Genomic DNA, 12393 nt, shown 5'->3' on the forward strand with positions numbered 1-12393 from the left:
GTCCTTGTTCTGGCCTTTATATGTAATGACATCTTACTGTACAATGTTCTGCCTCTGCAGACAGCCTTCAACAGGAATGCTTAGTATAAACAAGTTGATGATAGTGGATTTTGAAAAGGTGAATCTTTACCTACCACACGGCAAATCTGCTTAAAATATTATGTAGTGTAATGAACTTGAAATTCTACTGCTGAAGGGAGAGCTTTGCTGCCTTTTCTTACAGATTTTCATTTGATAAATCTCTGCTTACTATCTATTTTATCCATTGCAGATACAGACTCAGAAATGCATACTGTAGGTGACACCCATGATACAAGAGATTATTTTCCTAGAAAATGGTTCTATTCATGATTTTCCAAAATGGGAGCCTGCATTATTTGTGCATGTGTGAAGAAACAAAGAGTTGAAATAAAATCTGTTTAATTATTTACTTTTGTTTCACATAACATGTATGAGAAAATTATTTTCTTCACATCAGCAACTTATTTCTGTGGGCGTGAATGACTGATGTTACGAATGTGACGCAACTCTGAGGGGCTGAAGGGTACAAAGTCGCCCCCTCCTTTTTGAGAATCTGGTCTGGGACCCAGGAAATGAGAGAGAGACACGCAGAATACACAGCGTTTGGAATGTGTCCTGGCCTCAGCGAAACGGAACCATGGATAACGGCCATTGTCTCTTGGAGACGGAATTGTGTATTGAGTACTGTACTATTCATTGAAGCCCCTCAGGGAATGACCAGAGTGGGCTGGTTGAGGGATTGCATCATCCCAACCTGATTGACATCTGAGATCCCGTGAGTAAGGATAAAAGAGGGTCTGGGGAACAACCCCTTGAGATGCACCAGGAGAAACGCTAGAGATCCCGTGACAGCGTTTAATAGCGACAGCCGGTGAGGGCTCGTGTGCGTCCTCCCTTGCCAAGGTGGCAGGCTCATCACGGAAGAACGGTTTAGCTAAAGGAGAGGCCACAAGTGAAAGGCCATGTCAACGAGACTCCTGACGGATCGAAATCATAAAAGGAAAGTCGGCAAGTTTTTCTCCAAATATCTCTCTCTTTCTCTCTCTCTCTCTCTCTCCAACCATTGCAACCCAGCGGTCCCCAAAGGCTGCAGCCTGCATGAACTGAGTGAACTTTATATTTCCATCGGACAATACATTATCTCCTAGACAACGATAGAGCTTATTTCTTATTGATTATTATTATACCCGCACTTTTAGATTTAGTATTGACGATGTATATTAGCATTGATATTATTTTTGTGTAGTTTTACTAATAAATACTGTTAAAAATAGTATCATCAGACTTCAACGGATGTCTCCATCTTTGCTGGTAAGTGACCCAGTTACGGGGTTCGTAACACTGATAAGATTTTTGATTTGCCATGCACTCAATTTATCTTTCTTAAAAACAGTTCATAAAAAGCTGCTGGTGTGATCTTACTGGGAGCTTTGTTAATATTTGCTTTTGAATTTTCATCATAATGATTGAAAGTGCACTGGGGAAAAAGTCTGTTAACATTTGTAATGACAATTTAGATTGTTGGAATCATTGGACAAAGAACTTAACTTCCCAAAACAAAAAAAATGTGTGTGATTTCAGGAGGAGTACTGGATTGTAGGAGAATGGGAAATCTCATCCTTTCATAGAGATGCTTATCGACATTTTGACAATGTGAACTTGCAGTGATTGTGATACAGACCTTATTTTCAAAAGAAGTCCGTGGTTTTCATAGAGACTATTGACTGCCTGTCAAAGGGGTGTATTGCCTGATTTATGCTTACTGTGTTCTTACTATATTAATGCATATTTTAAAGAATTTTACTGCTTAGCATATCTCGAGTGAGCTATAATTGGGGTGTGCACTGCCTCTTGGATCGTGAATAGGTGGTTGTAGCTGTTAAAAACATAGCTACACAGTTGGGCTTGTGTGATTTTTTTTCCCCCAATCAGTACCAGATAATCACACACATTCTCTGGTGGCCTGTGCTGGATCAAGTTTTTACTTCCACCATAGTACAGCAGCCTTGTGAGTGCCCAGTACTGTCCTTGGAATGAATTTGACAGATACTGAAGCCCTGCTTCTGGGGTCATGCACTGCCAAAACTGTCAATGAGATTGAATGTCTTTGACAACTAAGGCTACATCCACACTAGAGCGGATAATTTTGAAAATGCTGGTTTCGCGTAAAAACGATAGATGTCCACACTATGTGTTTTTGAAAATATCTCTATCCACATTGAAACGGAGATTTCAGCGAATCTCCTCCTGCTGCGCATGCACAGGACACATCTACCGAAAACAAGTGACATGTTTGGTGTCGAATCTCAGTGTGAAAGTGAACGTTTGTGTAGTTACAGACTTGAAAAACTTAAAACGACGGACAGCTGTTGGTTCTTGCACAGGAGAACTTAAAACTAAAAAAAACAAATACAGCGGCAACCGACAGGGAGTTCACGGACAGATTGACCCGGCTGAGGACAAACATTGAAAAACTGACTAACTCTGTTGCATTAATAAAGCACCTTGTTAAATGTATAAAACATGTCTGCATCATTGTTATCTTGTATTTCCATACAATGTTACATTAGGCTGTTACACATCTATTGTCAGAGAAGTACCTGCATAAATAGGTAAACCACCTTCATACGAGCAAGGACAGAAAACGGCAAAGTGAGGACAGCATACTTATTTATTCAGTAAGTTATAGGTCAAAGTATTTGGTGAGTACATTTCTAACTCTTCTGGCTTCAGTCTTGTTGCTGTCTGTTCTGAAATTGTTAGGTTGCGTTCAAGAAAACAAAGAAATAGCACGCTACCGTCTGATAGCGTTTTCAGAAGTCTCCGGTTATGCTGTCCACACTGATCTGCCCGAGCAGCGTTTTCAAAAATATCCACCTTGGAAAGCGTTTTCAGGAGATGAAAAAGCTTCGGTTACGGATTTATCCAGCGTAGTGTGGATGTAGCCTAACTTAAATACAAAGGTACGCATTTTATCTGTAACCATTCCTCCATTGTCAATAGATTAGGTTACCTGGAACAGATTCAGTAGACACAGTGCTAATGTTGAGCAACTGTAAATTAGCAGGATACTTGAACTGCTCTGTTGGACTTCACAGGAGTCCACCGATGCAGTACCAGTATCCTGTGCAGTGGAACTTGGTGAGCTCCTGTGGAGATAACTGCATAAAAACTGCTAGATCTGAATTTTAAGTGGAAGATCTTCCTCATTACCCAGATATTTATTGTGGCTTACAGTGATTCAGCAAATTTACAGATTATCAATATAAAGTGTGATTTTAAGGAAGTATGGGAAACAACTCTGACACTTCTGCAATACTTGCAATTTTAATATCTTCAGATGAAAGGAAGTTGTTCAGGCATTCTTAGATGTACTTGTTCCTAAAGTTCACAGTTCTATAATTTTGATGGGCAGCTATGTCAAAGATGCAGAATCCTGGGACATTGATGACCATTGGATTATTTTTAAAGTGGTGACTTTTATAGGTGAAGTATGCATTAATGGCCAATGCAAATGATAAATTATTTTGGTATCTTATACAGTTATGGACTTCTGTGACTGAATTCCTAAAACAGCTAAGAACATACCAGAATTACTCCAGCTTTCATCTTTGCAAGTAATTTATTCCGATTTAAAAAAAATTCAAGGGATGTTGAGTTTGCAGGCGGAGCCGACAGTTAATTGCCCAAATCCCGATTTGCGCTTGAGGAAGTGGCAGTGAGCTCCTCCTTGAACTGCTGCAACCCTTCTGGCTTAGGTTTACAAACAATGCTGTTGGTGATTTTTGACACAATGACAGTGAAGGAATGACAATATATTTCCAAGTCAAAATAGTGTGTGGCTTAGAAGGCAACTTTGAGTGCTGGTGCTCCTGTGCTTTTGCTGCCATTGTCCTTCTAACTGGTGGAATTTGTAGCTGGAAGGTGCCATCTGAGTTGCTGTACTACATTCTGTAGATGGTACAAACTGCTGCTTCTGTATCTCATTGGTGGGGTTAGTAGTTGTAGATAAGATGCCTATCATGCAGTTTGTTATGTGCTATATCAAGGTTGGCGAACCTTTTTAAGAGTGTGTGTGGGCTCATATTGGCAGTAATCTTCTCAAATGTCTCGTGTGCCGTGATAACTTTGAGCAGAGATTATCATTGATGAATTAGTAATGATAATTATGGAATGTTATAAGGTAAAGAATTAGCTTATTTATAGTTTTACTATTAAAAGTATAACAGATTAAAAACTTGAAACATTTTAGAAAACCTGTCAAAATGATTAATATTAGTCTTTCAAAAGAGATGATTAAAAAAAAATCACATTTCTAAATGGTTGTTGTTCCTCACTAGAAATGTAAGCATGAAATTATAAACTTTGCTGCATATTCGTAAAAAAAATCAAAGAAAGGGCAATAAACATGTTTTACTCAGTGAGACCTTTGTTGCTGCACTAATGATGATGAATATCTGCTTGTAATTGGTTGTTTTGAGAGCTATGCATATAGCACTAGCCTACTCTTGATAATCGGACTTGACTAAGGCTACGACCACACTAGACCGGATAAATCCGTAACCGAAGCTTTTTCTCTTCGTTTTGACCCTCCGTCCACACTGAAATGGTGCTTTCCTTTCCTGAAAATGGAGCTTTTCTAAAACGCCTTCTAGAGTGTGTAAATTTGAAAACGCCGCTTGGGCAAGAGTAGTGTGGATGGGGTAACCGGAGATTTCTAGAAACGCTGTCATGACGTGCCGGAACGGATGGTGACATTTCATTGTTTTCTTGAACACAACCCCCATACAACCTAACAATTTCAGAACAGACAGCAATGAGACTGAAGCCAGAAGAGATAAAAAATGTCAAACACAAGGAAATCTGCAGATGCTGGAAATTCAAACAACACACACAAAATGCTGGTGGAACACAGCAGGCCAGGCAGCATCTATAAGGAGAAGCACTGTCGATGTTTTGGGCCGAGACCCTTCATCCTGACGAAGTGTGTTGTTAGAGTTAGAAATGTACTCACCAAATACTTTGACCCATAACTTACTGAATAAATAAGTATACTCACTTTGCCCTATTTTCTGTCCTTGCTTGTATGAATGTGGTTTACCTACTTATGCAAGTACTTCTCGGACAATAGAAGTGTGACAGCCTACTGTAACGTTGTATGGAAATACAAGATAACACTGATGCAGACATGTTTTATACATTGAACAAGTTGCTTTATTAATGCAACAGAGTTAGTCAGTTTTTCAGTGTTCATTGTCAGCTGGGTCATACTGTCTGTGAACTCCCTGTCGGTTGCCTCCGTAGGCTCCAGTATTTGTTTTTATTTAGTTTTAAGTCCTCCTGCGTGAGAGCCAACAGCTGTACGTTGTTTGGCAATTTCTTTTAAAAAAATTTTCTAGTCTGTAACTGCACCAACGCACATTTTCTCTGCGAGATTCGACACCAAACATGTTGCTTGTTTTCTGTAGATGTGTCCTGTGCATGCCCAGTAGGAGGAGATTCTCCCAAATACCTGTTTTAATGTGGGCGGAGGTATTTTCAAAAACGCTTGGTGTGGACACATATCGTTTTTACGCGAAACTGGCGTTTTCAAAATTATCCAGTCTAGTGTGGACGTAGCCTCAGTTCATCACTGAAAACAATGACTGCATGAATAATCATGAGGTGCTAAACTACATGGAGCATTTATCGTTATCACTGAATGTCCAGTATTCACTCACAAGTGGCAGAAGAATATAAGAGCGAAGCCAATCCCAACTGGTCCAGCTGTTTACATATCAAATACTGTACTGATTTGTGCACCTAGTCTGAAAAGATTTCAAAATGTATCATCCAATATCATGTGTTCTTGCCACTGTCTAGTTGGCATCAAGATGATCAATATGTATCCTTTTATGGGTAGGTTTAAAATGTTGAAGGGCATCAATGTATGCTGCATTCCAACAGAATTTTATCAGTTTGCCACACCTGGATAGTATCGATATTGAATGTTACTGAAGCTCCGTTTATTAAGGCAAGTGGTGAGCATTTCATTGCATTTCTAACTTGAGCCTTGTAGATGACTGTGGAGAGTTAGAGGTGAGTCACTTGCCACAAGGTTCCTAGCCACTGACCCACTTTTATGGATACATTGTACGTATAGCTTCTTCAGTTTCTGGTCAACAGTAACCTTCCCAGAATGTTGATTGTGGTGGGGTATTTGGTGATGGTAATGCCATTGAATGAGAAGGGGTGATGGTTGTATTTTCTTCTGTTGGATATCAACGTTGCCTGGTACTTGGGTAACAAAGAATATCAGCCCAGGCCTACATATTATCCAGAACAGGCTACATTTGCATGTGAACTCCTTCATTATCTGAAGTCATGGATAATACTGAACATTGTGTAGTCGTCAGCGAACATCCTTGTTCGTTGTGACTAATGATTGAAGGAAGGTTGTTGATGAAGTAGCTGAAGATGATCAGGCCTTGGACACTATGCTGGGGAGCTCTTGCAGAGATGTAGCTGAGATGCCTGACAGCCAGCCACTGCAACTACCTTCCTTTGGGTGATGCATGCTTACAGCCAGTGGAATTCTAATCCTGATATCTGATTTAGCTTATTTATAGCTATAAGTGGTGACCATATTGCTTCAAGATGTGGTCATTGATCCAAGTATGTAGCATACCAGTGCTTTACTTTGACTTACTATCTTGTGCTGTGACAAATGTTTACATGTGCACTAGAAAGTCTGACACATCTCAATCCATTTACTGAATTTGAAGGTTTTTTGAAAACTGCAAGTTTGTTTTGGGCTTTGGATGAAGGGGCAGTGGGAGGGAGATATGTGAATCATCTGTGCTGGGGTTGGGGTGGATGAGTATGCACAAAATGTATAGGTGGCCTCATTTCTAGCTTGAAGAACTAATTTTGTGATATTAGCTACAAGTACAGATTAATCTTGGCACCAAGGTAGTTGATATTTAATAACAATTTTTACAATTACATTTATATTGCTTCCATGCCACTAAACTTCTCACACGGGGGGGAAATAGAAAATAACGAAGACTTTGGAATCTGCAGATAGTGTGGTGTCCAAAACTTTAGAATTGTTGAATTGTTTTTCTTCCTCTCTCAGACTTAATCTTGCATTCCCCTTTTCCTGCAGGTAACCTGACATTAATTCACCATAATTCTTTCTCCATGCTCCCTGTTGTTTTTGTTTTGGGGAGATAGCCATTTGACCTTGATGTGATACTCTGTTATGAATTTTTCCTTTCAGCAACATGCCTATCAAAATGATTTTGTGAAGTATCTAAACAAGTTGGAATGGGTGGATGATTTAATTTTTATTTCACCTAGTATGAAATGTCTTGCTGTATAGTAAGACCTCAGTTCACTGAAAATAATCAGTTGTTTTTGTATGTAGTGTTGTAGAAATCAGAATCTACATAGTGCCTTTTTTTTGTATGTTGATCAATGTATTAAGCTGCTGATAAATTGTCAACTAAAAACATAGAACTTGCTCTAATATTGTATCTTATTTTACTTTGTATTTTAATGTGTACATGGAATTAATTTTAAAATGCATTCACTGGTGTGTATTAAATTGTTGCAACTGTTTTGAGTTGTTGTAAGATGAGTAGCTACTTTATTCCTGTTACAGTAGCATCTGCCAACCCTATACTTCAGATTCCTGTCCTTAGTCCATTTTTATTGGTTTTCTTTTTGTACCTTGTACACTGAAGCACTGAAATTCTCTCCATAAAGCTTTCTGCATCCTTGCTATGAATCCTGTAAGATTGTCCTTATCTACATCTTTGACCAGGCTCCTGATATCTTAGGGGGCTCGGTGAAGAAGTTTGCTTAATTATAGTCTTGTGAAGTACAGATTTCCCCCGCTATCCGAAGGTAGAACGTTCCTATGAAACGGTTCGTAAGCCGAAATTTCGTAAAGTGAAGAAGCAATTACCATTTACTTATATGGGAAAAATTTGTGAGCGATCACAGACCCAAAAAATAACCTACCAAATCATGCCAAATAACACAAAACCTAAAATAACAGTAATATATAGTAAAAGCAGGAATGATATAATAAATACACAGCCTATATAAAGTAGAAATACTTCTCTGCAATCATTGCAGCACTGTCTAGCGTGGCGCAAATCTTACGCAAGCGCTCTCGCAGAAGCACTCTCTCCAGTAACCTTTAAACTATGAAGCTGCCAAATCATACCAAATAACACAAAAATACACAGCCTGTATAAAGTTGAAATAATTTATGTACAGTGTAGTTTCACTTATCGGAATCGGGAAGACAGCGAGCACACTGATGATGGTGTTAGGCTGAGTCGTCAAAGGTTGGGGTGGTGGGAGTTAGAGGAGACTGGGGTGTCATGTCATCGTTGGCTGTTTCCATCAGGGCAGGCAGGTCACCTTCTATGTCTGCCTGCCTCGATGTCAAAGGCCGAGGTTCGTCGTCTGCTGTGGCTGATGTGGAAGGCTTGACAGACGACAGTATGCTTGACTGCTTAGCCTTGCGCATTTTTCTATCATACAGTTCTTTGTAAGCACTCAAACCATCCTGCAAATATGCTGTAAATCTACGTACCCTTTCAAAATTAGTCATGTTTTTATGCAATGATTGCAGCATTGTCAATTGCAGCGAAAATCTCATGCAGTTGCTTCACGTTCAGTTCCTGGATGACTTCACTTTCGGGCCATTGGCTACTGCTTTCAGTTGTGATTGTTATCCTTTCTTCCAATTGCATCAGCTCTTCATCTGTCAGTTCTTGGTCATGGGATGCCAAAACCTCTTCAACATCATCTTCGTCAACTTTCACAAACCCAGCCTCCTTAGCCAAACTCACTATGTTCTTACTTCGTTCACCACGATCGAAACACTTAATTATGTCTAGTTTTACCCTAAGTATAACATCCTTTCAAGCTCTTTTAGGCTTTTCTGATACCTGAGAACTCATCTTGCTAATGGATGCACAAAATAAATTGACATAAAGCACAGATGCTCACAGGGATGTGTTTAAGCAATGCTGGCTAGAATACAGTTCCGGGGGAGGAGCTTGGGTGCTCGGGGCGCGCACTGCCTTTTTGCGTGCTGCCTTTTATCGTAACAGTGAAAACACCTTCTGTTAGCAAAAACGGTACTAATGTAGGTCTTTCGTAACAGCGAGGTGTCATAAAGTGAATGTTTGGAAAATGGGGTATTGTAGTACCTTTCTGGACATAATGTTAGTGCATGTTGAGTTTTGGTTGAGGAAGTAAGATTATCTGCTGAAGCAAAAGCAGAATTCTCAGACTACTGGGCCAAATAATATAGCAATCTTTCTGAAAAATAACTTCTGCTTATATGTGTATTTTTATTTACTTTCAGATCCGCAGGATGAAAATAAAATAGGAATAGATGGTATTCAACAGTTCTGCGATGATTTAGGATTGGATCCAGCTAGTATCAGTGTGCTGGTCATTGCATGGAAATTTCGAGCAGCCACACAATGTGAATTCTCGAAACAAGAGTTCATAGATGGTATGACAGATTTAGGGTAAGTAATATATATATATTTGTGTAAGTGCTAATAATTTAGTTTATTTATTCAGAACTTAAACTTTAACAGTAAAGAGACAACAAAAGAACATTGTTGATGCTGGCCTAAGTGTTGAGACCTTGTTGTTCGTGCCTATTTCAAGAGGGTTCAGAGCTTACCCAATGATTAATTGAAATAAATACTACTAGCACACATTTGTGTTAGACAGGATTTTCTCTGGCTATACTTGTCACTGAGTAAACACTGCACAAGGAACTGATCCTGAAATTGCTTCCATCCTGAATGGCATGGGAGTACTTCAGCAGTCCTTGGTTGTGTGATCTCTGCTTTTGACACCAACATTGTGTGTACATTTTGAGCAACTGCACACTGAGTTCTTGAACAGAGTTCTATTATGGTCAAGTGGGCCTTTAGTTGGTGTACTCATTTGATGGAGAGCTACAATATCTTTAAAGTCAGGTATCATTACTGAAAGCTAATATTGTGATAATAAGACTTCTGCAGTTTAAAGTTCTTTTGCTCTTATTAATTAAATGCATTGGCATTGCAAAGATTACACTGGTGAGACTGATGCTTTTCTTACTAAATATACTTTTTTGCGGCGGTGATCACTGACATCTTTAGCCTATAATTAACAAACACAAAGTACACTGCAGATGCTGTGGTCAAATCAAGACGTACAAAAAAGCAGGACTCGTGAGTCCTGAGGAAGTGTCTCGGCCCAAAACGTTGACTACTCCTTTCAACAGATGCTGCCCGACCTGCTGAGTTCATCCAGCTTTTTTGTACATCTTGATTTAGCCTATAATTTCCTGATGGAGGTGTGCTTTTGAACCATCTGTATGACCTAGTGTTTTTATGGTCTCCTGAAATATTTGTCGAATTGGACTCTCAAGAATGCACGTATGGCTGCTTCAACTGTAGATGGAGCAGACTGAAGTGGTGGGGCCTGCACCCAGGAGTGGATAATGAACTGATATTTGGCTGATAGAATGCCAAGCTAGATTAAAAAGATTAAGGTGTTGAGGCCAAGGGTGGAGGACCGGTGTTCCTCTCACTTCTCTGAGAGGCTTTATTTGCTTCAGCACTAAACTGACTCTGCAGCCATCGGCACTCGCCTCAGTGCGAAACCTGGTTCCGTAGCTGTGGCCTGCAGCCACTGGACTCCTGGACTGGCTGCAGCGTTGAACTGACAACATGGATGTGGACTTACTTTCAGGGACTCTGCTGTTCATGTTCTGTGGACTTTGTTTGCTTTCCTTATGTTTGCACAGTTTGTTCTTTTCCCACTTGGACATATGCCTTCGTGGTGTGGGTTTTTCCACAAATTCTATTTCTTTGTTTTGTGGCTTCTTGTAAGAAGATGAATCTCATTAAAGTTTCTTTGATTTGCAGTGATGGCATTTCATTGTGACGTGCAAACTTTTTGGCTATTAGCGGAGTAGAGGGTTGTCCTCTTAGCGGAGAGTCAGAGTAAGATAATACTGTGATCATATTGAACTGGAGTAGGTTTGAGGTGCCAAGTGCTAATCGTATCTCAATTTATGTTCTTCTGTGTAGTCAGATGTGCGATTCATTTTTCAGAAACAAAACATTCATCTGTGTTCTTGAAGTATTGTTTTGCACTCATTTAGTTTAATTGAAACAACAAATGTGGATTTTGACCCAGCCAAGTTTATTGCTAACTAAAATTTGTTGATAATCTTGGGAATCTACACTGAAGATAGACACACGCCTCTGCTTATGAAAGCTTGCATGCACATTTGATAAATCCTGCACCTATCCAATTTATGTATAAAGAACCGAATGCAAATTTGAAAGTATCACACTTTGCTTTTCCTTCCTCTTTTAGACTTCTCACTTTCTGCCTTATTTTTATTTGTCTTTAGTGGTGGAAGGAATTGAAATTGCACAAGTTTGTACTTCATGTTTACTCTATTAGCATCGCTGTAGCATAAAACCAGTCAAGAGAAATCTGTAAAAAAAGACAAAATGCTGGCAGAACTCAGCAGGCCAGACAGCATCTATGGGAGGAGGTAATAACGACGTTTCGGGCTGAAACCCTTCATCAGGAGTGAAGTAACATGGGATGGTCGAGGGGGGATAAGAAGAGATAAGAAGAGATCAAGGGGGGGGAGAGATAAAGTAGAGAGCTGGGAAGTGATAGGCTGGAGGGAAATGGGCTAGGGGGAAGGTGGAGAATTATGGGAAATAAAAGAGAAAGAAAGGTAGGGCTGGGGGGAGAGATTATAGTGAGGGGGGAAAAGAGAGAGAAAGAGAACCAGACTAAAATAATAGATAGGGTTGGGGGTAAGGGTGGGGGGCAGGGGTATCAACGGAGGTCAGTGAGTTGGATGTTCATGCCGGCAGGAAGGAGGCTACCTGGGCGGGAGATAAGGTATTGCTCCATCGACCTGCGTGTGGCCTCATCTTGACGGTAGAGGAGGCCATGGACAGACATGTCGGACTGGGAGTGGTCTGTGGAATTGAAGTGTGTGGCCACAGGGAGATCCCGCCACTGCTGGAGGACCGAGCGCCAGTGTTCGGTGAAACGGTCTCTCAGTCTGCGGCGGGTCTCCCCAATGTATAAATGGCCAGATCGGGAGCACCGGATACAGTATATCACCCCAGTTGACTCGCAGGTGAAGTGGTGCCTCACCTGAAAGGACTGTCTGGGGCCTGGGATGGTGGTGAGGGAAGAAGTGTGGGGGCAGGTGTAGCACTTATTCCGTTTGCAGGGATGAGTGCCCGGAGGGAGGTCGGTGGGGAGGGATGGGGGGGATGAATGGACAAAGGAGTCGCGTAGGGAGCGATCCCTGTGGAAAGCCGA

General features: G+C 40.5%; 1 protein-coding gene across 2 annotated transcripts in view; it reads left to right on the top strand.

The window, feature by feature from the left end:
* LOC140725593 (DCN1-like protein 1) overlaps positions 1 to 12393 on the top strand; it is an 80185-nt gene that overhangs the window by 44158 nt on the left and 23634 nt on the right. For both annotated transcript variants that reach the window (XM_073041242.1, XM_073041243.1), the window contains exon 3: positions 9392 to 9560. In XM_073041242.1, the coding sequence (XP_072897343.1) occupies positions 9392 to 9560 (169 nt within the window). The remainder of the gene's footprint in view (positions 1 to 9391; positions 9561 to 12393) is intronic.

The sequence above is a fragment of the Hemitrygon akajei genome, chromosome 3 (assembly GCF_048418815.1).
Source record: "Hemitrygon akajei chromosome 3, sHemAka1.3, whole genome shotgun sequence".
In the NCBI taxonomy this organism is placed as follows: domain Eukaryota; kingdom Metazoa; phylum Chordata; class Chondrichthyes; order Myliobatiformes; family Dasyatidae; genus Hemitrygon; species Hemitrygon akajei.